This window comes from Mirounga angustirostris, unplaced genomic scaffold, assembly GCF_029215605.1.
Source record: "Mirounga angustirostris isolate CCGP_5_RB_7025 unplaced genomic scaffold, mMirAng1.0.hap1 SCAF_3, whole genome shotgun sequence".
Lineage (NCBI taxonomy): Eukaryota > Metazoa > Chordata > Mammalia > Carnivora > Phocidae > Mirounga > Mirounga angustirostris.
Window position 1 is genome coordinate 70,374,097 of NW_026991711.1, and position 27,591 is coordinate 70,401,687.

The following is a 27,591-nucleotide window of genomic DNA, read 5'->3' on the forward strand; positions in this document are numbered from 1 at the left end:
AGTCGACAAAAGGTTCTTAAGGAAGTCTGTTTGTCTACAGGAGGGAAAGCATGGGGTTTTTGTTTTTTTGTTTTTTGGGTGGTTGTTGTTGTTGTTGTTGCATTCCTCCACAATTTATCACATTAAAACATTGAAAGAAAACACATCTTAATCTCATAAAACTCATCCCCACTGTCCTCTACAATACAGTCCTTTTACAGGATGTCTGTTTGAGTTCTAAAATAGCTTGAGGCAGGATGCCTGCTATGTGACAGTCTCCGAGCTTGGCACAGGAAAAGCAAAAGAAATAAGAGATCAGGGATATTCAATGATTTGAATCTAATTTGAGCTAATGATTTAGTGCGGAAGGGTGACACACGCTAATAAACATCTTTACATTATAATATGGGTTTGCTGCAGTTGAGATGTTCAGAGAGCGCTGTGGAAGGTCAAGAGGCAGCCCCAGGCCAACCTGGAGGTAGGAAAGGCTTCCCGGAAAAGGCCAGGCTTCAGTTGTGTTTCTTCTGGTTCCCTCTTGAGTGATGCTTAGTTGCTCATTAAGAAACTTCAAATAATACATGAAAATATAAACCGCAGAGTAAAACTTACCCCAAATCTCTTCATCTCGAGATAATCAGAGTGGACGTTTTGGTGAATGTCTTTCCAGGCACATGTGTGTATAGGGACAGTGTCTTTCCTATTATCATTATATGAAGGTCGAGGAAAACAGATTAGTTGTTCAAATGTAGCAATAAACCCACAAAAGACTCACCCAGCAGCCTAAAACATGTCTCTGCATTTTATTTTAGGAACACATCAATGTGGTCACAAAACATCTTAGAAAGAAGGATAAGTCAAGAAACATACAGAATGGGTCTGAAAAGAGATCCGGGGCCACCCCCAATCTCAAGGAGTGGGGCAGACACAAAGTTATTTTCTTCCAGGGAAAGCATGGTTAACTCAAGCTGCGAAGCCCAGATGGTCATTAGATTTACAGCTGTCTGAAGAGGAGCTACATCTTTGCAAGGGTTGAGTTATGACGACTTTCAGTATTGATCAGAGAGTGCCGACCCTGCATTCAGCGGAGAGTCAGGGGATGAGAAGCAGAGGGGAGATGGTGGTGGTTACTGCCTTTATGTAGTTTTCGAAGTCACTTCCGAAAAAGAAGATGAGGTAATAGTTGAATATACCAGCAAGGGACATGAGGAACAGGAACAGTATGATTCGTTTCCCAAATATGTAGCCTGGCGTGCTGGAAGAGAAAGAAAACTGTAGAAGCAGCAAAATGATACGAACTTAACGAGAAATGGTATCAACTTTGAGATACATGGGGTTTAAATTAGAGTTCCTTTTACTCCGGAACGCTCTATATACTTCATGTGAAGAATGGGAGCGTCTCCGCTATTATTGGTCACTGAATATATTTCAAAACCAAGCTAAAAGAGCCTAGACCCCCAACCTCATCGTCGTTAGGGCTCTGCTGGGCAGCTTCTCGGTGCTCTCCTGATTTCCCCAACGGCTTGAAGGCAGTGGGTTCTGTCAGTCGGTCATCAGGCATTCTGACCAGGGATTTGGGACCCCATTGACTTGTCAGACCCCCTCCTGAGGCCGTTCTGCTCCAGGAGTGCCTAGAAAGCCGTGCTAGCCGTTGGGTCTAACGCAGGACCTCAGTACTCTATGAGAGGGGTGCTGGTTTCAATGAGCCAATAAGGCTGGTGGAATCTAAAAGGTGCTTCAGTATCTGAGAGTTCAGTCTCGCTCCTGAGGCTGCTGGGGAATACCTCCTGTTCCCGCTAACGAGAGCTGGGCCCCTCCCAATGGAAGACAGGCTCTTACACTGTAAGTGAATGGAGCGGGAAGAGATGTTTTAGTGCGTTCATCTTCTTCTCTCGAAGGCTCTAAATCCTAAGCTGCTTAGGCAAATCAGCAGCTGGGGTCAGGAGGCATTTCCCCAGGGATATGTGACCGCCTAATTGTTCACAGCGGCTGCCCTGGCTTCCCTCCCCACCATCCTCTGTGACCGCTGGGGCTGGATCCATCTGCACAAGCACTAGCATGTTCAGAAAGTCCAGCCAAATGGCTCGTTAAGGCTGTTAGTAACAACCCCGGCGAGGGGACCCTTCGGCAGCAAGACTGCTCAACAAGAACAGCCGGCTCAGCTGAACAGGTGAGTCAGTGCTGCTGAGCCCGGGTTTTGACATAATCAAGAGAGAGCAGAATTTGGCAGACACGGGTTCGACATGAGAAATTGTATCTTTCGGAAGTGGAGCCCAAAGGTTTATACTGTAACTCGTAACTTTCCTAGCCAAGAGTCTGAAAACCATTCTGCAGTTGACTGTCTATTTCCTCGCTCCTCAAAGTGTGGTCCACAGTCACAGAGTCTAAGTAAGGGATATTTTTTAGCCTTTTTATCACAGCAGCATCCACTGGGAGCTTGTTAGACATGCAGAATCTCAGGTCCCTCCCTGGATTTACTGGATCAGAATCTGCATTTTGACAAGTCCCTCCATGACTCACAGGCCATTAAAGCTTGAGCAGCCCTGCTAGCTAGCTGCCCCCACCCCGCTCCTTGACCAGCTGTGGTCTCTCCTGGGTTTCCTATTTACAGTCATGCTCATGAAGGGAGACGTTCTATCACTTTATTGGGGAAAAATATTTGGCTCCTCAAGGGAGCCTTATGGGCTGAATTGTGTCCCCCCCTCCCCATTCATATGTTGAAGTCCTAACCTCAACACCTCAGGACATGACTGTATTTAGAGATAGAGTCTTTAAAGAGGTAATTGAGGTAAACTGTGATCACCAAGGGGGACCCTGACTCAATATGACTGGTGTCCTTACAAGAAGAGAAGGTGGACACAGACACACACAGACAGAAGACCAGGTGGGGACACAGGGCAAAGACAGCCATCTGTGAGCCGAGAAGAGAGGCCTCAGGAGAAAACAAGGCAGCCAACATCCTGATCTCAGATTTCTCACCTCCAGAACAATGAGACAATCAATTTCTGTTGTCTGAGCTGGTACTCGATTATTGTGTCCCTGGCAGACAAATACAGACAGTTACCTGCTAATGCCGATAAGGAAGTCACAGAGTCTAAGTAAAGGGATATTTTTTAGCCAGAGAACAGAGGGTTCAGAGAAATTAAATTGTGAAAAGTCAAATATTGTGGTGGCTCAGATTTATCACATGAATGAGGCCACCATATGCTCATTACAGAAACAAGAAAAAGTGATTTGCAAAGCTGTTTCAGAACGTGCTCGAGATAAATCTGTGGTGAAGGATGAAATGGCAGTGCCTGCTGCTGAAATTGTGGTGTTCTTGACTTTGGGCAGCATTTTTCAAAGGCCTCGAGGTAGATCGCCCCCCAGGAGAGGGCTGTGTGGTGCCTTAACTCCTCCCAGACCATGTGAAGGGTGCAGGGGGGGCAGGAGCTCAGCGCATGCCCATCACCTGCAGGGCTAAGGGTGAATGCAGGTCCGCAGCTCGGGCACTTCATTAGCTTCCTCTTTCAGTCTGTCAGGCTTGGAGATGGGCTATGGCCCTGGGAGGTGGGCATGGTGCGCCCAGAGGAAGGACCTGCCCCAGGCTCTGGGGAGGCCACGGAGAGTGTAGAAGGAAAAGCCGGCCACAAGCTACATAATTAGACTCTGAAACTCAAGGCGTGTCTTTTATTGTTTCTAAAAGCGATACATAGTTCTCTCTAAATGGGGTGGGGAAAGTCAGAATTAAATTAAGCATCTGAGGGACCTGGCGTTTTATATATGCAACGTCACTGAATCCTCAGACCTACTCTGTGCAATATTGTTAACCTATTTTCCAGGTGGGAAAACTGAGAATAGACAGGTTGAACGATGTGCCTAAGGTCACACAGGCAAGAAGAGGCAGAGTGGGAATTCGAACCTGTCTGTGTGAGGCCACAGTCCTGCTCCTTCTGCCTTCCTGAGGGCTCCTGGGTTTTGGAGACTAGGATTTTGTGGTTAGTTTTGAAACAAATGTATCCCCCCTTCCAACACACACACACGCACACACACGCACACCGCACACAACATGAAACCTACATGAAAACATACAAGAGGCCTTATGACAAACAATTCCCTTTCAAATGTGCCTAAAACTTCGGGGAGGAGGAGCTGTGGTGTGAGACAGGCGAGCCCCGGCATCGAGGCCCCTGAGCCCCAGGCCCAGCTCTCTGCCGTGTGGCCTTGGGCAAGTTGCGGACCCTCCCTGCTTCACACAGAAAATATATACAAAATGTGGGTAGGAGAAGAAAACTTTATGGTCCCTTCTGGCTTTATAATTCTGTTCTTTTCAATAAAGAAATACCACTTTAAACCTGGTAACTTCTAAAGGGAATAAAAACTGTAAGGCCCATGAGAGCAAGATACTGCTCCTTTGTTCACCCACGTATCTCCAATAAATCAGGTCCTCCATACATTTTTGTCAAATGAATCATCTTGGAAAAGAGGCATGAACAGCCTTCAGTGATTCCCAAACTGTGTGTAGAAGTTGTTAAAATGCGTATTCTCCTGGCTCCCACCCCAGAGATTCGGAGTCCATAAAGTTCAGGGTGGGGCCCAGGAATCTATATTTTTAACAAGCACCCCGGGCAATTCTGGTGTCGTTGGTTGGGGGGTTTCACTTTAGAAACACCAGCCTTGATACCCCTAGACTCACCCCTAGAGTCTAACTCTGGTGACGTATCCCCATGGTCCACATTGGGGGTGGGGGGCAGAGATTCTAAAATATTGACCCTAAAGGGGAAAATGACTACGAGGGACCAGGACTTCTGAAAACTGTGCCCATAATTATTTCTATAGGTTTAGTGTTTTGGGTACTGCCCCTGCCTTCCACAGCCCCCCGGGCTTCCTTGAGGGCGAGGGCTCTGTCATGTTTATTATCATCTCAACAACTGACTCAGTACCTCGCTGGGGGCAGGTGGTCAGTATTTACTACATGGGTGGGGAGTGAACGAGGAATGAGGAGAGCAATCCAGGCAAGGTGGAGTTGGTTAACCTGAGTTCCCTGGTCTCAAGAGTTGCTAGTCTTTGCCCCATCCACCATTGGGTTGAGATCTTAAATTGCAGAGAGGTACTTAGTAGGAGCTCCAACAGGGAACAGGGCTCTGAGGGACAGGAAGAGAGGGCAGCCTAGTGCCAGCCAGGAAAGGTAGATAATAAAAGACAAGTAGTCTATAATGCCAAACAGCCCTGCTTTGGGCCAGATAGTAGCTTAGAATGAAAGGGGAAGAAACTAAAATTCATTCTTAACTGCCTGTAGAGATGCTACAAATTACCTAATCAAGACAGGGAGAAAGGGGCCAGGGAGTAAGATGTAGGACTGAGAATAAGAGCCATAAACTTCTAAGGGGGACAAAAGAGGGGGTTACAAAATCCCAAAAGGAAGAAGTTTTGGTGGGGGAGATATATCAAGGAATGTCATGCCTACCCACTGGACCAAAAAGGACACTAGAACTTCTGATGTGGTTAGGGCCAAAGCCCGACGAGGAGCAAAAGATGATTGAGAGCCCAAGGGAAAAATTCCTGGAAGGGTCTCGCTGAGCAGTATCTTCCTCTGTTGGTGAGCCCAAGAAATAAGCAGATCCCGAAGACATTAAGCCATGAAATCATTTGCAGAGTCCAAGTGTGGCACAGCCCAGGGACGGAGGTGGGCATCCACAGTGGAATCCACAGTGGAAGGGTATTAGCACATAGCTTCCAGAAGGCAGAATTGAAAATCCTCTTGGACCTAGCCACAGAGGCCCTCAGACTTATATCCTCCTCAAGCTATATTTTGGTCTAGATTAGGATTAGACATTTCATCTAGTACCCATCATGTCTGTTGATGACAATGGCTCAGAGCCCTATATTCGGAAGTCCTATGAGGCCACGTTTGGTCTCAGCAGGAAAGAGCACTGTGATGGATTAGTAATGAAGGCTGTGGATGCAGGAGAGGTAAGAGGCTCTAACACAGCACAGATGGGGGTGCCGGGGCTGGGGTCATCTCACCTGCCTCTCCTGGGGGACACCAGGGCACGATTTAAGAGTTTAGGCCAATTACATGTCTATGAAGTCCAGGGAAATCCAATAGTTTTAAGATTTTAAGTCTCTATCTTATTATTTTTGCCACCTTGGTTCGTTCCCTAGCAGTGATTACCTTGAAAATGAAAAGAGCCCGTGGGTAAATGACACATTTTGTCATGCTCCACGGACTGTCTTAGAATTAAAGCAACTTTAAGATCTCAGGCAAGTGGTGACAGATGAGGAGAAGAGTGCCTGGGCCAAACCCCTGAGACTTTGGTGAGGAAGACAGGGAGGCCCAGGGAGGCAGCCTAAGAGAGCAGACACCCCCCTCCCCGACTTCACTGATAGACACCCCTCCTCCCATCCACCTCCTGACAACAGGTGATCTCCCGGGGAAAGGCAGAACAGAGGTTTTCCAGGGTGGGAGAGAAAAAAGAACCTCATTTATGACAGTGTTGCTTAGGATAAGAGACATGATGGAATTGTGGTTTTCGAGGATACATACGAATGCCACTAGAGAGGCCTGAAGAAAAGAAGAGCACTGAAAAGAATGGCTGGAAGGAGAGTCGTCCTCCAGGCTGCAGCTCACCATCAAGCCCCCCCACCGCGCCCCCCAGCCATTTAGCTTCACAGGCTCCCAAGGTCCCCAGATGTTAGTGCTTTCACCCGCCGACCTCGAGGGATGTCAGAGCCTTTGTCACCGCGGAAGGATGCTATCTGAGCGGAGAGCCCATTAACCACAAGAGAAGGGTGCTATTGTGAGAGACAGAGAGGGATGTGAAATGAGACAAGGGAGAGAAACGGAGGGGAAGGCTGGACCCGCGTAGGGGTGGCAGCCTCCCAGAACTGGAGAGAACCAGCCTGGCTCTTAGAGCCCTCCTGTTACATTAGGAATTCTAAGGAACCGATGGCAGACTAGACCGTGAACATTTCTTCTGTAAGTATCCTCATTTATTTTATGAAAATCCCGACTTCCCAAGCCAGGTGTCGTCAAAGTATTTAACTGCTACTCTGGAGCTTTCCGTCTGACAGCATTTATAAGCAATGCAATGGGGACACTATTCACAGACTCCATCCTTTGCATGTGAGTGCAGCCTATTTTTGCCACGTTCTTCCTGCTGGTCCCTGGAAGATTTGTTACTCAAGAGAACTTATCACAAGGTGCAAGCTTTAGCTCTCGGTTCTTTAGGCCAACAATAAAACGTTTCACTCACCGGAGGCCTTGGGAAGCCAGACACAGAAAGTCATTCAAGGCCCAGACTCTGAAGGGCGGAGTAGAGGATGTGGGGTTGCAAGAATGTGTAGTGCGTGGCATTAAAGCATCCTTTGTGAGCCCAGCGCCATGTGGAGGAGTTGGTTACGGGGCACACAAGTCAAGTCCCCCAGCTGCATTTGCAGAGCCCGCAAAGTTCAGGGGGTAAAGGTGAGGGATACGAGTGAGCCTGCCCCCTCCGGCCCCAAGCGATCCCTCAGAGCCTTAAATCTTAGGCAGAATATGATTGTGAGTGATGGCTCTTCTTGCTCAAAAAGCATGACTCACACCCTGGCTCTTAAACAGTCCCTGCGGCCTACCTCTGAGTTCTCTCCCCTAGGTAGCCAACGAAGTACTTTTGCCTCACGAACAGGTACATCAGTCCAGCAAAGGCCGCGGGAACTAAGGGGAGAAAGGGAGACGCCGTGTGAGTTTCACAGATGCCAGAACATGCTAAAGTAACACAATATCGACACAGTCATTGTGCAACTAGTGTTGGTCGCAAAATCCAGCAGAGGCCTCAGGTTCCCGCAGTCGCAGTTCAGGCTGATGGGAACTTCAGCAAAAAGCCTAGGGCTGGTAGAAACCTAGAAGTTTGATGCTAGTACTGTTACTTTCTATTGGCATCACCCCAAACCCCCAAGCCCAGCTCTAGGCTGGCTCTCTTAAAAGCATACCCTTCGGGCGCCTGGGTGGCTCAGTTGGTTAAGCGACTGCCTTCGGCTCGGGTCATGATCCTGGAGTCCCTGGATCGAGTCCCGCATCGGGCTCCCTGCTCGGCAGGGTGTCTGCTTCTCCCTCTGACCCTCCTCCCTCTCATGCTCTCTGTCTCTCATTCTCTCTCTCAAATAAATAAATAAAATCTTTAAAAAAAAAAAAAAAAGCATACCCTTCCCCTCTGGGCCTCCAAGCAGTGCAATGCTCAACCTTTTCTGAACAATTGTGGCCAATTCAGGAAAGATCTCTAGGGAGGGGGCTGCCTGGGAAGGGGGGCAGTCGGTTGAGCATCCGACTCCTGATTTCAGCTCAGGTCGTGATCTTGGGATTGTGAGATCGAGCCCCGTGCCGGTCTCCGAGTTCAGCAGGGAGTTTGCTTGAGATTCTCTCTTCCTCTGCCCCTCCCCCCACTTGTGTGCGCTCATGCTCTCTCTCTCTCTCAAATAAATAAATAAATCTTTGGGGAGGAAAGAAAGATCTCTAGGGAGGAAGACTCCCTTTGCCTTCTAGCCCTGTGAGTAACAACCATGAGCAGCACAAGTCCTGAACCTTAGAGCTGAGAGTTAGAAAACCCAACCGCACGAGGACTATTATGATCAGGAGCTAATACTTAACTCCTCCTACATCTGGACAGAGGGCTTGACTGCAGCTTTCCTACCTATCAGGAAGGATCGTGAGGGTGAAATAGGCGCCTGGGTATAAAAGCACTCTGAAGACCTTCCAGCATTGTTCAAATGCCAAACTAATTGTGTTGACAGAGCACTTTTTATGTCAGGCACTGCCCCAGCCACTTGGGGTCCTTGGTCTCCAATCCCCCTCGCCACCTGGTGAAGAGTGCATTACTGTCCCCATTTGGCAGATAAGGAAATTGAGGCTCAAAGAAGTCAGTTTGCCCAGAGTCACTTACCAGACCAAAAGACCCATGAGGACAGCCATCTTCTGCTAGACATAATCTCTGGGCTCGGCATGGTACCTGGCACATACTGACTTCCAAAAATTATTTGTTAAATGAACTCATAAAAGTCAGGTGAGCCAAGGAAAAGGTTGTTAAAAAGAAAACCACAGGCCCAAAATGGCATCACTTAGGCCAAGTACCCAAACCAGGGCTTAATCCCTAATCTAACTGCCGTTTCACAGAAATGCGGTCTTAACCTGTAGTTGGGAATGTTCTGATGGGAGCCAATGAAGTAATCGGCCACGTGGGCCCTCTCCTTCCTTCAAAGGAAGATGAGGTAATCTGCAGGATAACACCCCCACTCCTCCTTCCCCCAAGGGAAAGAAACCTTGCCTGGAACAATCCTTTTCTTTTGCTAACAAATTTCTTGCCCCACCCTCCTTCCTATAAAAACCTTCCATTTTGTACAACCCCTGGGAGCTCCCCTCTGCTTACTAGATGGGATGCTGCTGGATTCATAAATCCTTTGATAAAGCCAATTCAATCTTCAAATTCACTTGGTTGAATTGTATTTTTTTTTTTTTTAAGATTTTATTTATTTGACTGAGAGAGAGACACAGTGAGAGCAGGAACACAAGCAGGAGGAGTGGGAGAGGGAGAAGCAGGCCTCTGGCTGAGCAGGGCATCTCCATCCCAGGACCCTGGGATCATGACCTGAGCCAAAGGCAGACGCTTAACGACTGAGCCACCCAGGCGCCCCGAATTTTATTTTTGAACAAGGTGGAATTTGAAACCAGGTTTGTATGATTTCAAAGCCGTATTACCACCTCCAGCACTAGGAGTAACATCTACTGGGCATCTATTGTTAGGCTGGACTATATGAAATTGCCGTTTTTGTGTGTCTTAAACAGTCAGACATTGGCAGGTGTATATGGTTTGATCTTATCTATTCCATGCAGCATGTCAGGGGCTTTATGCACACTCTCTCACTTAATCATCCTGGGAACTCGATTATTGCTACTTTACAAATGGGGAAACTGAGGTTGAGGATAGCTGAGTAACAGCCCTGGGTCCTGGCATCAGCAATGAGTGTCCTCAGAACGGTCTCCAGTCTGCCCATCCCCAGACCCGTGTTCTTGCCATAACTCCACCTTGCCCAAAATACTAGTGTCATGTGCTTTGATAAGAAAACCAGGGGCACCTGGGTGGCTCAGTAGGTTAAGCGTCTGCCTTCAGCTCAGGTCACGATCTCAGGGTCCTGGGATCGAGCCCCGCATCGGGCTCCCTGCTCAGCTGGGGGCCTGCTTCTCCCTTTCCTGCTTCCCCTGCTTGTGTTCCCTCTCTCTCTCTCTCTGTGTCAAATAAATAAAATCTTTAAAAAAAAAAAAGAAAGAAAGAAAGAAAGAAAAGAAAACCAAAGCACAAAAGAAACTGCTTATGAGGTTCATGCTATTTATTATCTGAAGGTCACAGAACTGTCACAATTCACAATCTGCCCTGGACGAAGTCTTTCTTGGTCTGTCTCATCTGGATGGCCCCGCTCTAACTTACCAGCCCGTCTCTCTTTCGATGGGCGGCTAAACTGAACAAGAGCTGACAGGAGTCAAGGGTGGAAAATGGCTGTACTCACTGCCCTCCTGCAGAGGACGGTGCATGCCTCGTGGACCCAGGATGCTCGGAACAGTAGGAGGGGCACAGCGGGTTCAAATCTGGACTCAAAAATTCTGAAATTTGAGCAAACCACTTGCCCTTCTGGGACTTGGGCTCCTGCTCCCATAAAGTGATGGATCTGGGCTAGAATGATCGCTGTGGTTCCTTTTGACTAAAAAATCCAGTAATTTACTACAGTCATAAGGAATGACGATGATCGAAGATGGTTTACTGACACTTTCGTCCCCTAGCAGTGCCAACATTTGTTTTGTCTGAAATGCGTGGTTCCAGGACTCCAAAACACCTTCCAACTCCCTATGTATTTATCTAGCTAGAACAACTGGAGATTCATCTCTATCAAGTATCATCTAAGACATAAAAGGAATCATAATTCCTCATATAAGCATAGTTTGACTTGATTTTTCAAGTTATGCCAGACATGTTTCTTATTTCACTCAGGATAGATAGTGGTAAATAAATAGTGAGTAATGACAGCCTTATGGAGCACAGAAGGAGGCCACATGGCATTCCTGAAGGAGTTTCTGCTGCCATCCCTCACCTCTGTTCCCTGTCACTGCACCTGATCTTTTTCCTTCCTGGCACTTCTCACTCTCGGCAAGAATTTATCCATTCGCGTCTTCCCTGTGGTTCAGCTCACCAAGTGCTGCGTGCCCCACCACCATCTCTTTATTTATCACTGTGTACCCAAGCACTGGGCTTGCCACGAAGCAGGTGTTCAATGTATATGCAGTAGATACATGAATAATGCAGAAAAATACTCATGAAAAATCCAGGATTTAGCCCCAAAGACCTGGGCTCTCATCCTGGCTCTGTGTCCACCCGCTGAGTGACCTTGAACCAGTTACCTTATCTCCCTGAACCAGTGTCCTCACAGATACTAGAGGGAGATAATAACCCCTCTACCTCCTCCATAAAGTGGGAGAGGATGATAAGGATTACTTAGCCCCTCGGAGGCCACCAGTGGCCTTTCCTTAGGCATGCACCCTGCGGGGCCACGGTGTGGAAGCTGGCCAGGTCACGCCAAGCCTCCACCAGGCGCAATGCCAAGCTCCGAAGGAGACCAAACACAGGACTCTGGTTTCCATTTCATTTTAAATCAACTCTGGGAGTCAACCTGCTGGAGTCGGGGCTGTGGGCTGCTGATAACCCGGGAGAGGGTTGGAGACCAGGGCTCTGCAGACACACGGCCGCCCCGCTGGAAGCTTATTAGCGGACGCGCAGAGTGACAGGGTCCCAGAAGAGATCCCTCAGGCGCTCTCATTTATAATGCCCTTGCATCAGGGCGAAGACTGCTTAAGGATTCTGAGTCACATTTAGCCTGAAAGCACCCTTGTGGGTGAAGCAGCTCTCAACCAGCCACCGGGGAACAAGCATTAGCAATGCATTACCGCACCCGCCCCGCCCGGGCACAGAGCAGGCCTGCAAAACGACCTCCCCGGCGGTTCTCACCTCTCCGGGGGCTTCGCGGAGCGGAGCTGGAGGTCAAGCAAAGTCTTTTCAATAAAAAGCCTGCACTCGAACCCCCTCAAGATGCACGTTTCAGGAAGAGAACACACACACAGAAGCCCGAGTTACCTTGGCTACAGAGGAGCCCCGCACTCCAGAGCACAACAAGGAAAGTGGGGTACGCATCTACACAGTTTTGGCTGTAGAATTAAAAAAAAAATAACAGTAAGGAGAAGAAAAATCAGAAAACATGTTACTGCAGCGTAGTCTGAAAATCACCCGAAACCCAAATTGATAATCACCATCACACGTGAGGCGCAAACCCCATTCATAACTGCACTTACATCCACCCATAAGGCACGGGTGCCCCATCAGAAATAGGCAGTGGTATGAAGCAAACACACGTTCGGGATCCGTTCACTCCCTTCCTCGGCGAAGCCAATAGGAGACTTGGTTTCTTGATGAATTCGTTTTGGCAGGGTTCCCGCTCCTAGCTGTGCCAAAGTGCTTCTTGGAATTGAAAAGTGAGCAACACAGACAGCAGGGCTGTGGCAGCTGTCAGGATTAGGGGGAGGTGCAGGGGAGAGGAGCCCAACTCAGGAAACCTTTGTCAGACGCACAAGTCAGCTCAGCCCCACAGGCTGGGCTGGGGAACAAGGGGTGAGCTTCCAGCACCAGAGAAACCAGGGTCGACTCAGAAAAGCAGGTGCTCAGAAAGGTCCCTTGCTGGTAGTGGGATTGCAGCGTGCGGGGCTCAGTCCGGGCTCCCGTGCAGGGGCTCCCACCTCACTGCAGCCACCATGCTGGTGTCTTACACCCTTCGTCTCCTGTAAGCTCACCGAGGTCCCGAGGGGGCACAGGGGTGGCTGCGCGCATTTTCTATGGCTGCTGGACCGGGTAGCCACCAACTCAGTGGCCTCAAACAAGACAAATCACATGGAGGTCAGAAGTCCAAATGGGTCTCGCTGGGCTACGGTCAAGTGTGTCGGCATCGCTGCAGTCCTGCTGGAGACTGCAGCCAAGAATCCGTTTCCTCGCCTTTCTCAGCTTCTAGAGATCACCTGCATTCCTTGGTTTGTGGCCCCCCGCCAACCTCGAAGGCAGCAATGGCCATTCGAGTCTTCCTGACACTGACTTCTTTGCCTCCTTCTTCCACATTTAAAGAAACCTTGTGATGACATTGGAGTCTACCCAGATAATCCAGAATACTCTCTTGATTTCAAGGTCAGCTGGTTAGCAGCCTTAATTCCTTCTTGCCATGTAACAGAACCTACTCATGGGCTCCTGGGGAAGGGATGTGAATGTGTTTGGGGGCCTTTCATTCGGCCTACTGTAGCTACTCTCATTTTCACATGAGAAACTGAGGTTTGGAGAAGCTGAGTAACCTGTTCAGCATCACCGAGCGACAGTAAGTCCAACTCTAAAACCAGGTCTGTTACCTCTTCGACTAGCAAAATAAACAGCGAGTGTCCTCTTGAGAAGTTCAGAGTCTAGATCAGGACAACCAATATACATGTCCACGGGAAAACAACCTTACAAGACGTGGAAGCCTGAAAGGATGGGAGGGCAAAGCAATAGAGTGGAAGGGGCACGTGACTAGGATTTGGTCCCTGCCCTGACGCTCACCAGCTGTTTGTCAATGGCAAAGCAATCCCTTTGGACTTAGTTTCCCTACCTGAAAAAACTAAGAGACTGATAGCAACTCTGAGAGCCATGTAAACTCTAAGAGTTGATGCTCTAATGAGGTGGTGCTCAAGGCGTGGTCCCTGGATCAGCAGCATCAGAAGCACCTGGGAACTTGCTAGAACTGCAAATGTCAATGCCCATCTAGGACCCACAGAATTAAAACCTCCCAGGGTGGGGGAAACAGCAATCTGTGTTTTAACAAGCCCCGCCAGGTGACTCTGAAGCATGCTCAAGTTAAAAGACCACTGGTCTAATGTAATTCAAACTGCACGGGTAAAAGCAGAGATGCAATTTGCATAATGTATTCAGCCTTTTATCCAAATTCCTTCCTTGGAGTCCTTCCTCGGGATACTTCTTGATCTGGTTCTCATGCTTTCCCTCCTAAATCAGCTATGAACTCTTGTTCAGACCAATAGCGTCTCATGCTCACTGGTACCACTGAGAACTCTGGAATGAGCAGCCCTTGGTCCATCCCCTGCAGAGAACCCAGAGAGGATGGACTGTGTCCCTGGCCACAGGAAACGTCACATCCCTCTGATGATCAAAAGATCCTCTACTGGAGAAGTCAATGAAATTAAAGGTAAGAAAGCAGTGTATCCTATCCCGGGCGATAGGCACAGGGGAGAGAGCAGAGCCCTGCTCACCTTGCCAGGTGCCCAGGGGGTTCACTGTGTCTAGTGGACACAGCAGGAACTCTGAAGGGCAGGAGGTAGAACAAATTTATTATTTACAGTGAAGTACTTAGCGAATAAACAGGTCCTATGTGCAGCTACAGAGCACAAGCATCATATCTATTCTTACGTATCAGAGGCGCAAAACCACAGCCTTGGGACTCAGAAAGTGATCTATTTCCCAGTTCAAGAAAAGTGGGAGCACATCCCTTATTTAATTGAATAATGTTCTACATCTGATGGGACCTAATACCTGATGCTCCAACAGTTTGAAAATTTATTAATACCAAGATCTCCCCTGCCTCCTCCTCATTCTCATGCTTCTGTTTTTGTTTGTTTTTAGGTACTGGATTCATCTGGGTGGTGCAAAATTTTAAAAAATTCTTAATTATCTAAGGAATTTGCTCATTAGAGAGAATGGTATAGTAATGTGACACTGAATTAGTCATTCAATCATTCTTCCTATTGTCTCAAGTCACCTTGGTCCCCAATAAAAATGGTCTGTCTGGAGTTAAATGAAACTCTCCCAACTTTAAGAGAATGGGCTCCTCCTCTGGATTTCCAGAATATACCCAGAGTCCCGTCCCTCGCTCTGGCTCAAGCCAGTCCTTCTCTGCTCCAGGATCTCTGATACGTTCGACCCACAGCTCCACGCAAGATGCCCCTCCTTGACAGAGGGCCACTGCTGGGCTGAATTCAAGTAGCTTTGGTCGGTGATGCGGCTATCTCTTGAGATGGAGCCTAGCGGATGCTCACATGGTCTTTAAAGTCACAAAGCCTCGGGGCGCCTGGGTGGCTCAGTCGTTAAGCATCTGCCTTCGGCTCAGGTCATGATTCCAGGTCCTGGGATCGAGCCCCGCATCGAGCCCTGCATCGAGCCCCGCATCGGGCTCCCTGCTCGGCAGGAAGCCTGCTTCTCCCTCTCCCACTCCCCCTGCTTGTATTCCCTCTCTTGCTGTCTTTCTCTGTCAAATAAATAAATAAAATCTTTAAAAATAAATAAACAAAATAAAGCCACAAAGCCTCGGTCCGACGTCTAGGCAGCTGCTGTGTAAATGTGGGTGCATTTCCTAGCCTCGCTGAGCCTCGGTCTTCCTCATCTATAAGAGGTGAGTGGAGACATTAGTAATTACCACACTGGCTTGTGAAAATAAAATGAGATAAAGCAGTGTCTGACTCATAACAAGCTTTCAATAAATGGTGACTATTACTGTTCCAACGTCTTCCTTCTTACAATCCCCAGTGGAAATGTCTTTCCTGCTGACAAATTATCATTCTTCCAAATTTTCTTTTGTGGAGAGTTGTGCGCCATTTTTTCTGCAAGACAAAACTGGCAAACCCATCTTGGCTCTCATTTCTTGAGGTCCAATTCCGAGGTGCTTGCCAGATTTGTCGACAATTCATTGTGCTGCATTCGATTGATGCACTACACTATCAATGTGTTCACGGAGAAAAGGACTCGTATTTTCCCTTCTGTTTTTCTCCACCTTTGGGAATCAGATAGAGAAGTACTTACATAGAGCTTTATTAGTGAGTTTGGATTAACTTAAGTAAATATCACTAATAATAGTAATAGTATCACTACTAATCAATAGAATCAATGCAGATCTATTACCTTCAAATTATTTACAAGTCCACCCCACTCAGAAGTGAGTCTGAGGTGGATTTTGAGAGGTGCAGGAGAGAAAGGACTTTAGGGTGGCATTTCCCAAAATGTATTCTGTGAAACACTAAACCCTTGATATGCTTTGCAAAAAAAAAAAAAAAAAAAAAAAAAATGGGGGCTGTATCTGTAGTTAAAAAAAGACTTCCCTTTCTTGGAGAACCAAGAATCACAATGTTCCTCAGCTCATTAAAAGTTCTCAAAAAGTCTTGCTGTCCAGAACTTCTTCTCTGTAACACGTCTTACCAGCCCATGAACTTGTAATCTATGGAACACATGTCAGAAATTTAGACTTGTCCAGGGACCCCTCTCTTCTCGGCAACCTGTGCTTACCTGCACTCCTGGGGAAGAATCTTAGGTCAGTTAATTGAGCTTTTCCTCCAGAAATCAAACTTTGTTCTACCTGTGCTCCTCATCGGGGAACAGAGTTTGAATTATGTTTTATATACATGAACAGAGAGTCAAGGTCAAGATTCTTTTTGTCTCTCAAACCCTGACTCAGTTCTGCCCTGGTGGGTGATGGGTGATGGGACAGACCATTAACCGAGGCCAAGCTGGAGCTGATGGGCCACACCTCGCTGCAATATCTGTTTATTAACTGCCCCCCAAATCTGGAACCATCTGTATCTGTCAGCAGTCATATTTTATGCTGAAAAATATGCATCAGGCTTTTCAATCCACCAGCATCATTTATCCTGTTATGCTAGTTTTTCTTGATAGCTGTGGTCTGGAAACATTTATGATCTCACACTCCATCAACCAGAAGATTTGATCACGCAACCCTGTGACAGGTATAATACACACTCGGCTTTCCACCTGAGTATTAAACATGAGTACAGCTTGATTTCTTCGTTTTTAGACAACAAGATTAAATATATGTTCTTTTCTTTTTGCAAATCCATGGCCCAACCTGTACCTTCTTTGGTGCTTTTGGAGGCCCCTCAACAAGCCACCGCTGGAGAAGAAATTTCGCTGGACCAACACACAACCCCTTGCCTATAGCTTCCTGGCAGACGCAAGCAGACTGGGCGCCTCTGGCTTTTGCCAGCACTTCTATAAGCCACCCATCTATAAACCACCCTAGGCACGCCAAGTGCTTGCTGTTAGCTGGGTCAGGGAGGAAGTGGTCTCTGTAACAGAACCACAACAGTGTCTGGGCAACCTTCATCTTACAGAAAATTCTCCTCTCCTCCCCCTGAGCTCCTACCTCTCCACAGCTCCCTCCCCTCTTCATTCTTCTCACTCTCCTTTCATGGAGGTGAAGTGGTAAAGACGCAGGGGCATGGGGAGCTGGGTTGCACCATCCACACCATGGGGCCCCTCTGGGCAGCAAGAATGCCCCACCCGTCTCCCCTGGCCCCTTCTTCCGTCAGGAACCCCACACAATTGCAGAACTTCCAAACCGCCCTTCCAAATGACACAGCGCAGCCAGCACCGAAGGGCATTTCTGCAATCTGGGGGCTGGTGCCAAGGGCCAGGTGTGAGCACAGAGCCAGCCCACCTTTGGGGAAAACGGCAGAAACTGAATGGCCTAGCCTGCTCCATTTTGTCTTCATTGCTGGCAAGATGGAAACTTAACTTCATACACTGAAGGCCCAAATGTTAAAAAAGAAATCTCCCTGTAGGTAGCTCAGCAAAGAATTTCCTTGAGATCCGACTGCGGGAATGACCCTGCCCAGGACTGCTTAGTCTGAGGAAGCGGGGTGAGAGCAGGTGGTGAGGGCCCGGGAGAGGGGGAGGTCTTGGAGGGACTGTGAGCGCTCAGGAGCAGCCTGAAGCCCCAAGCCCAAAAGGCAAAGGGCCCAGACGGGGTGAAGGGACCAGAACATCAGCCTGCAATGATTTCCTTGCGTGTCCATGACTGCCCCTTTGGAAAGATCTGTGGGGGCGGATCAGAGTCACCTCTGAGTTAAGACTCAAGGCCAGCTCCTGAGCCAGCTCATAGCTGAAGCCTTTCCTTCTGACAGGCCCCTCGTCACAGGCACAGAGAAACAGGCCACTGCCTGAAACTGCTGTTCAAATACGTTCTGCATAAAGGAAAAAATGGGTGTTTGAATAACATCGATTCAGATTTGCATCCTAAATAGCTCCCATTTCTTTCACTGAACCGTTCAGGTGTTTTCAAGCAGCCTTTTTATTCAAAAGTAAAGAATGGGGGGGGGAGCAATTGCACAGTTCCCCCATTCTTACTGTTCTTGTTCTGGTTGCTCAAGGAGACCGGGCATTCTGAAAGGTCCTGCCACACCTCCAGATGTCCACGGAGCGGGACACGAGGGGCAGTGAGCTGAAGGCTGCCGCCATCACGGCCCACCTGTTGTTTCCAAAGCCAGCCAATGAATCGTGGCTGGTTTTCATGGTAGTACCTCTGGACTAATTCCCCAGGAAACTGGTAACACTGTGACCACAGGACTGGCTCAGAGTTTCTGGAGCAAGGGGGAGTGTGGTGATCGCACATCTCCCCTCACCCCAGCCCCCAATATCCCCAATTCCTTTCTGGAAACACTAGCACTTATTACGATGATGAGGGGTGTCCACAAAGCCACCCCCACTCCCACCCCCCAGGAGAGGTTCAACCTTCCCTGGGAGCTCTGCCTCCCCCTGCACTCTGAAGGTTGGCCCAGACAGACATGTAGCCTTGAGAGTGGTCTTCACTCTGATAGGGAGGCCCCTGTGCCCGAGGCCGCACTCTGTTAGTTTGCAGTATCAGGGTTTGGACTCACTTGGCAGTGTAGACCCGCTCAAAGGCAAGTGTTCCCATCCTCTGGAAGCTCCGCCCATTCTGTGTCTTGCTTTCATGCTCCACCTTGTGGGCAAAGAAACCTGGCAGAGAGAAAGGTTTGGATCTGGTTTATAACGGGCACGTTCTTGAGCCTGGTTTCTCATTATTTTACTAGAATGTTCAATGTTCCCTCTATGTGCCCTCCAAACAGCCCTAAACGTCTTCCATCAAATGTCATTTACCAAAAACTCATTCAGCAGCTATCTCTACAAATCACTGCATTTGGTGATAGTGAAGCAAGATCTTTACGGTGAGCAAGACACAGCCCCCACTTTCGAGGTTCTTACAGTCGAAGGAAATAAACACACAATTAGGGCAGAAATTGCACTCTGGTGATTCATGCTAAGATGAAACTGACTGAGAACATTGAGGATCCAAGAGGCAACTTAATTCAGTGTTGGGATCACGGAGTGATCCTTAAAGGAAGCGACATCTAGGATAAGATTTGCCAAACAAGTGGGAATTAGCCAAAGAGATGGAGGAGGCAACAGAGGAGATCACCCCACTTGAGTGGAATGGAATACACAAAGGTGCAGAGGCGAGAACTGTCTTTGGTTTGCTATGTCCAGCTTATGATGGGGGAAATCGGGAGCAGGGAGTGGAAACTGGCAGAATTACGAATGAGGCCAAAGAGGTAGATGGTGAATTGTTCTTTCAGACATTTTTCTTTGTAACTTGCCATATGCCAGACACTTAGCTTGCATCTGAGAGCAAAACACACAGAGAACCTTGGCTTGAGGAGCTTATGTTCCAGTAAGGGTGGAAGAGGAGATAGATCATACACAGTGTTTCACAGTGAACAAAACACTTAAATTAAAATTATACTGTGTGCCGAGCCATGGACAGAAGAGAAGGCAGAGCAGGGTGAGGAGCCATGTGACATGCTCATAGGGTGGACGGAGTGAGAAAGCAGTAAGTGAGCCCAGACCTGAAGAAGAGGATAGTTGAGAGGTGCCTACTGGATTTAGCGTGTGACTATGACCTTGATGAGAGCCATGTTAAGAAAATCAGAACTTATTCCCATCTCACGAGCAACAAGGAGTTCCTGACAGGTGTAAGCTGAGGAATGGTGTTAAGCAGAGAGCCATTCTGTCTTCTGCATGGTGAGTGTCTAGAGGGGTCAGGCCCACGACAGGGGGAAGATAGGAGGGAGCCAACTAGGGGGTTGGCTGTGGGGTGTGAGGGGTGCTGAGGAGCCAGAATCCCGAGGGTTTGTTTATAGATTGGGGCAGGAAGGGGTAGGAATGAAGGTCTCTCTCCCCTCCCCCCATTATATCAGGGGTCTTATGGGATTCCTTTTCATCAGCTTCATATTAACTTCCTCAAAAAAATGTCAAATGGATGCCTTATCAACCATGTATATGAAGAAAACCCTGCCCTGGTTTTCTTTTGGGCAAAAGTATAGCCCTACCCTAGCAACGTGCCTGTCTGGAGCATAGCTAAGGGCCACTGGTCTGAAGGGGGCATCGGCCAGCTCCAGGCGCTCCAGCAGACACCTGACATCTAGTCCCTTACTGGGTCTTGCGCTGACGCTGCGAAGTGGGCAGTGCTGTTCCCACTTTGTAGACAAGGATGCAGTGCCTCGGGGAGGTCGGATAGCTCACTCCACTGGGGAGCAGTGCAGCTGGGGATTCAAATCCAGGGGGGCAGATGAGGACGGTTTTTTTCTCATTACTGTCACATCGAAGCTCACCGCAGGGATTCCATCAGCCACAGGGGATGTAAGTACACATCGGTCTGTTCTGAATGTCTCTTCTTACCACAAAATACAGTAGAAAATTCTGACCATTGCCTTTCCGGAACCCACCGGGACGGCCCTTGCCTCTGAACATGTCACAGAGACGGTATTAAGAAAGTCAGAGGTTATTTCTGCAACCAGCCGCACCACTTGGCTGTACTTCTCTGCATCTGCCTTTCTTCTTCCTCTCCTTGCTCAGAGAAACCAACCCCTTCCTCTTTTCCAAGGACTGCCCTCTACCTGTGACCTTAAGTCCATTCCTGCTACCCCTTCAGCCCTTTGTTTCATCCGTGTTCTCCCCATTTCCTGAACCTTCCCTCTCTTTCTTCCTCCGTCTCTTGACCCTAGAAACAGATCCGGATCTTTCCCACCCATCAAACAAAACAAAAGCAAGCCTGCCTCAATCCACTAGGCTCTACCTCTCCCTACTGCTTACCTAAGCTTGAAAGAATTTGGCTTCCTTTGTCCACTCCTCACCACCCACTCACACCCTGCCCCCACGTTATCCTCCACGGCGTCACAGAAACTTCTCGTGCAGAGACCATGAACACACTTATCTTGGCCAACTGCTGACGGTAGGCCAAACCAGAGAGAGAGCGAGAGCCAGAGCCAGAGACACGAAGAGAAAAGGCTGCAGGCCATCCCTGACCTGAGCACCTACCACACGCTGGGCCCTGATGGCTACTTGCCCCCCGGTATGCTACGCAGTGCCTCCAACAAGTACATATGGAAGCTACCATAGCTCCGTTTCTCAGTTAAGGGAACAGAGTCAGAGAAGCCAACTAACTTCCTCAGGATCACGTGAAAAGATCTGGAGATTTTAGTTAAGCACAAAGTTAAGAGGCTCCAGCAGCAAGATACAAGTGTTCAAAGAATCACACGCCCATGATTATCTTCATAGAATTGATGTCTGGATCCCAGATGCATCTATCATCTGCATCTTAGACAGCACAGGGCAAGATGGGTGGGAGGGGGTGACCCAACGACAAGGGACCCTGGAAACCAACCACCTGAGAAGCGATACATTGAAGGCAGGATGGTACAGCTGACTCTGTAAACCTAGAAGCAGCAAGCATAGTCCAGGCTTTTCCAGAGAATAGAAACAGGACCAGTGGATGGAGGTTATAGGGCAGTAGAACTTCTTGAGGAGTGTGCGTTTGAATAAATGTATCTGAGGCAACATACATAGCATAAGCGTCTACTCTTTGGAATGGGTTTGGATCCCAGGGTCACCACAACTGGCTCTAGGACTTTCAACCAATGGTCTAGCCTCTCCAAACCCCACATGGCTTCTCTGTAAAATGGGAATAATACTAGTGTATATTCCACAGGCTGCAAGGATCCAGTGAGGTATTATTCCCAACACAAAGCACTGTGCTTGACACAAAGCCAACTCTCAAGACACCTAATGATGGGAAGGGCAAGCTTGGTAGGTCGTGAGCTCTTTAGCACAGGAGGGTTCAGGTAGGAGCTGCTGAGAATGGTGTAAATAAGATTTCTGCTATGGGGCACTTCATGAGTCCTGTTTCTAAAGCCCGTCTAACCCTAGGTTGGGTTGTTAGGTCTTCCAATACGGTGCCCATGAGATTGATTAGGAGTGTGCGTGTGTTGCGGTGGGAGTACCAGGGATGACACGGCAAGATAAGGGCTCACTACCAGCTCTACATCCCTCCTCATCGCTGTTCTCACAACCTCTTGTGTCCGCAGGGTCATCATGTCTCCCCCTTCTTGGCTTCACGGTAAGAAGAGAGTGGAGGAGAGAGGATGATGCCAATTCCCACAACCCTTCCCTACTACCAGAGGGCTGTGGGAACAGCACTCCTGCTGGAGGACATCTTTTCTCTGCTGTTGCCATTCAGGCTTCCATGCATGAGGCTCAGTGCCCTACCCCTCGGCTCACCCTCTCCTCTCAATCTCATTAGTTTGGCTTCCTATGGAAATCACTTTCCCCAAATCTATGTTTTTTCAGGTTTGCTGCATGTCAACGCTGCCGGCACCTTGGCAGAAGAAGCTGGAGGCTCTCTGGATGCTATTCATAGGAAATGCATCTATCTATACTCCCTGGGAAACCAGGCTTTGGTGGTTCTGGCCCAGCTTTCTTGGAATGATGTATTTTAAACTCGTTCTGTGCTTCCAAATCTGTGTTTTGCTGGATCAAGCTGGAAGAGGGCCACAGGTTCAAAGATCTTGATGACTAAAAATGTGTAAGAGTCAGAGGAGGAAGTTCCCCCAGGCGGACTGGGCTCTGGCCTCTTCCAAGAAATGAGGTCCACACAGTGTACAGAAAGCACGGACCCCAGATACCATCATGGACACAGGTGGGCCAGACCTCTTTGTCTTGGGACAAAGACAAAGTGTGCGGTGCCTGGCAACAACATGTAAATACTCCTTAACACTAACAGGAAGGGCTCGAAATGGCATTTTGCGGGGCAGGAGGAGAGAGGCACAGTTTTTGCATATTTTCTGAACTTTGTAAGGAAGATCTATGGTTGCAATGTTGCAGTTAATTAGAATTGCAAAGAGAGGCTCTGGACATGCACTTGAACCTTTGTGTTTACCTGGAAACTCATGGTGCAAGCAAGTACAGATGTTCTCTGCCAAGTTATTGGAATTTTTCTTGTTCCCAGACATGGGCACCGTTCACAGTTACAAGTAAAAGGCCTCACACAGTGGTCTCAGCATCACAATCACATGGCAGTCCGAGGTCTCTGCCTCAGAGAGGAATGTGGCTGGGCTGCTTCTGTGGCTTCGAAAGAGCAGCCGGTTGTCCCTTCCCCAAGCAAAGGGGCACCAGAGCTGTACAAAGTCACTCTTCCCCCCACGTTGCCCTTGCAGCTCACAGCGGGGAGGGGAGGGCAGAGGACAGGATGTGGCCACCATGGAGGATCTGCCCAGCCTGAAAAAGCCTCCAGTCTCCCAAAACGGGAGCTCCACTCAGGTCCCTACTCATATCTCCCCACCAGGAAACCTCCATCCTACTCATCAGTTGGTGGACCTCTATTAGTGAGGCCACTGCATTCTGTCCCTATCTATCTGAAATGGCCTGTCCAAAGTCAAGGCCCTTAGACTGTGGTTATTAAGACTCAGACATTTGGCTAGCTATAATCTCTCCTTCCATACTGTACCAAGGAAGAAGACTTACTCTCACTGCCAAAAACAATTAGGAACCTCCTGGTCCCTCCTCAAGTCTGATCAGGGTTTGTTCTGCCACTAGAGAAAAAGCCCAGGACCCACTCAACAGACCAAGGGCGGGTTCCGCATCTCGGGAGAGATGAAGAGACTCTGTACTCACAACAGGAGACCCAGCAGCCTCCCCCAAGTCAGCTTTGAACTGAGAGGGAGCAGCTCAGGGTGAGCGACAACCTTCCAGCTAGTTTAGCCCCTTCCCCACAGGTGGGTGACGGGGAGCTGGCTCCCCAGTCCACTGAGATCATCAGCTACATTGATGCTCGTAAGAGGAAGGGCCGGAGGGGAGACTCTACACCGAGCTGAAAGAGCACTGTCCACCCACCCACCCGTGGAAAACTGGCCCCAAAGACACCAGAAGGGTCTTTGAAGGCTTCCTGTTGACCATGCCTGGCCATTTTTCTCACCATCTTTTCCTTTCCTCGGTGCCCACGCCATAGCGATATCCCCATAAAGCCAGCACAGCAGGTCCCGGCAGATGTAAGCAGGTTGAATAAATGAATCCCTGGCTGATGTGCAAGATCAAGGGAGCCATGGTCCCTGCACGAAATAGCAATGGCTTGAGGAATGGCAGCCTAAACAATCCCTTTGTTCCCTCTCTGAGCCGCAACTTGATGGTGTGGATTTAGTATGAAAATGTTTGGGTCAAAAAGCGATCAACTGCTGTTCCATATAGGAAACATACTCGGAGGATGCAAAGTCGGGACCCTCTTGGGTGGGAAGGTCTCCCGGAAGCCCCACTCTGGGCTCAGGTGAAGCCTCAGCTTCTGTCCACATTCAAGCTGGGGGGAAATAACAGGATATCCCAAACTGGTTAAATACTCAAACTTCCCAAGTATGACAGTGTGGGGACATGCAGTAATGACCATTAGGTTACAGCAGCTGCCCTTAGTAATTACTCTCCTTTTTCCTCTATCTTAATAAACTACAAAACACAAAGCCACTGGAAATATGTGTAAAAAGAGTCGGTGGCAGTCCTGACTCAGAACTCTAAAGAGAAAATTCTACACGGTCTTACCTTTTTCAGGTCTGGGTTCCTTACTTGGTTTTTTTAAGTGCTAGCAAGGTTAATGGAAATGCAAACCCCACACAAGAAAAATGCTTCCTCTCTCTCTTTATGTAAATATATAATGCATAGGAAAAATGCTTCAAATTTATACATTGCTAGGGGGAAAATGAAAGTATTACAAAGAACCTGTTTCTCCACAAGGGGAAAAAAAAAAAAAAGAGCAACACAGAGATCAAATAATGATAAGGGGATTTCTCCCTCCCACCTCCCAAATTGACGTGTTTTTTAGCCGACAGGTGACAGATAATCTCAATTGCACTGAAGTCAGCCCAGCCGCACTTACTAAAGCCTAGTGCCTGAGTAAACATGTACTTCACTTTCCCTTTCTAGGCTTCTTGCGTCCCACCCGGTCTCAGGCCACAGTAATTAATAGTTAAAATGCTGACTGCAGACACTTCAGTCAGGGTTTGGATCAAGCCTCTAGGTTGCTGCCCTGGCTCTGAAAACATGGTTAGTCACCCCCATCAAAGTGAAAGGAATCCCAGGAGAAGGAAAACCCCGACTGTAGGCACAAATGCACACACCCATACATTCAAGGAAAAGAAACAAATAACAAAATAAGGCAAAAGTGAGCCAAAGTGCACACAGACGCAGAGACCGGTGTAAGCCTGACTTGCCAACACCTGGCAAACAAAATCCACCCTTGGCCCCCCCTCCGAGTGAGGACCTTCCCTTACCGTTCTGGACCACACTGATGAGGGTGACAATGGCCAGCAGGACAATGTTGCCCACGGCTTCTTGATCCATGTTTGCTTCCGGCTCCCTGGGGAGGACTGTTCTAGTCTGGTGGCAGGCGCCCAGGCCTGGACCGTGCAGAAAGCGGAAGTGAGAGCCCGCACTCCGTCTTTCATCATTAGAATTTCCGAAGGTCCCAGCACAGTTACACACTTACTTCTTCTTTCTCTCTCTCTTTTTTTTTTTTCACTAGCCACCAAAGCACCCTGGCTCGTGTGACCTGCCAAGAGAAGCAGAGCTGGGGAGAGGAGCAGGAAGGGAAGAAAAAAAGGAAACTTGGGTTTTATTTATAGAGCACCCAAAAGATCTGGGTTTTGAGTGCTGCCTTTCTTTTCTTGAATTCCCAGGGGGGAAAAAAATGGAATACTTCACACACGGCAGGGTCCTGAGTGGTAGCCACATAATGAGGGCTGGATGAGGGAATGAATGAATGAATGAATGAATGAATGAATGAATGAATGAGGAGGCGGGACAAGCTGACATCTCCATTTCTACAGGGGAGAAAAAGGGCAACAAGAGAAGTAAAACTAAACCAAAGAATTTAGATAAGGAGCAGAAATGAGGATACGGGTGACCCATAAGGAAAACTTCCAAACGGGCAGCATTATTAAACACCGCTGGCTCCTCCGAGGTCATTGTTGAGACACCTTCCTGGAACCTTCTCAACGTAATAATAAGAGTAGAGAGAAGGGGTAAGAGTGAGCCTGCTGGGTGAGGTAGGTGGTCACCTGTCATTTTACAGGACAGCTTTCTCCTTGTAAATGGCAGTCTCTCAAGAAGCCACACAGAAAATGCAGGATTCCTGCAATCTTCAGCCCAGACTCAACAACTATTCGGCAGTGATCAAGAGGAGCTTTTATCAAAACCTCACTTTGAAAGAGAACATGAGCCACTATACTTGGTGGCTGCAGGGAACTGCATCTTCATGTGGGAGAGGCCACCTTGAATGTCCTCCGTTCAACGGAGAGAGACAGAGGTCCATGGAGGCAATGTCCAGAGCTTGGACATGTGGAGGCCTATGGCAAGGGCAGGCCAGACAAGGTCTTGACCCTCTGGAGAACTCTCTCAGTGCCTGGGGCACTCTGCCAAGCGTGATGTCACAAGATCGGTTAGGTGCTCAGCACCAGCAAGATTTGCATATTCACCTTAATGAGGCCCTATTTCTATGGGAGGTCTGGTAAGTTTCAGAGGCTGCTTAGGGCCCAGGAGATAAGGAGTCTGACCCTGGTGAAGAGGTAGCCTTTCTAAAACTTATCATAACTAAGGACAATGCATCAGAAGTGAAGGCCAGTCCCTTCGAAAAGTACTCCAGTTGCAAACAATAGACACTTAGCTCAAACTAGCTTGGGCAAAAAGGGAAATTGATTGGGTCAAAAAATCCAAGGAACTGAATAACCGAAAGTGGAAAAGAGCAGAGATGTCTGTGGTTGGGCCTTGGAGGCCCAGCGTTCTCTCTCTCAAATAGAGTTCTCTGTCTCTCACTCTCTTTCTCTTTCTCTCTCAACTTTCTCTCGGTTTGTCAGCTTTGTTCTCTCTGCAGACCACTTTTCTCCACAGCGTAAAGGACCGACTTTTCTCATCTAAATTCTTAGAACGATCTCATGGGCCCTGGCTAGTCACATATCATTCCTAGGACCACCAGATGGCAGGAAAATGAAAGAACCTGGTAGTTTCCATAATTGTCATGTGGTTGAAGGAGAGCGTTCCCTAAAGAAAGATTGGGCGTTGGGGGGTGTGGGGTGAAGGGATGCCGGGTATATCTACCATCACACTGTGATTGTCCACTACTTAAAATTCCAGGTTGAAACACCCAGTTATTAAAGACGTTTCTCTATCACACGGCCTGATGGCTCTAAGGCTCAGCCTGACCTCCTTCTTGCTTGGGTGTTTGTGTTTATGGCAGGTAAGTGGCTGCGACCACTGGCAGGCACATAAAAAAGAGCACAACAAAATCCAACGATGCTTGGGGAATCATCCCAGCCTGGGTTCCTGGAACACGGGAACTCAGGAAGGGGCAGCCTCTCTTCTTGCTTCCCAAGCCTCCAGGGACCCCACAAAATGGGGTTAGGGTGGGGGTGGGGTGTGG

General features: G+C 48.5%; 1 protein-coding gene across 1 annotated transcript; it reads right to left on the reverse strand.

Moving 5' to 3' along the window:
* Window positions 1-765: 765 nt before the first annotated feature.
* On the reverse strand, window positions 766-25,716 carry ALOX5AP (arachidonate 5-lipoxygenase activating protein). Its single transcript, XM_054506291.2, has 5 exons — window positions 25,448-25,716; window positions 18,719-18,818; window positions 12,108-12,178; window positions 7,570-7,651; window positions 766-1,231 (listed from the first exon to the last, which is right to left on the reverse strand). Exons 1-5 carry the CDS (start codon window positions 25,515-25,517, stop codon window positions 1,069-1,071), a joined length of 486 nt encoding a protein of 161 aa, XP_054362266.1. The 5' UTR covers window positions 25,518-25,716; the 3' UTR covers window positions 766-1,068.
* Window positions 25,717-27,591: the final 1,875 nt, after the last annotated feature.

Excerpts from the sequence above, each read along its gene's own strand:
- ALOX5AP (XM_054506291.2), bottom strand. The coding sequence starts at position 25,517 with ATGGATCAAGAAGCCGTGGGCAACATTGTCCTGCTGGCCATTGTCACC. Across the intron at positions 7,652-12,107 it reads GGGGCTCCTCTGTAGCCAAG|TTCCCGCGGCCTTTGCTGGA; the intron begins GTAACTCGGGCT and ends TTCTCCCCTTAG. Across the intron at positions 1,232-7,569 it reads CTAGGGGAGAGAACTCAGAG|CACGCCAGGCTACATATTTG; the intron begins GTAGGCCGCAGG and ends TTTCTCTTCCAG.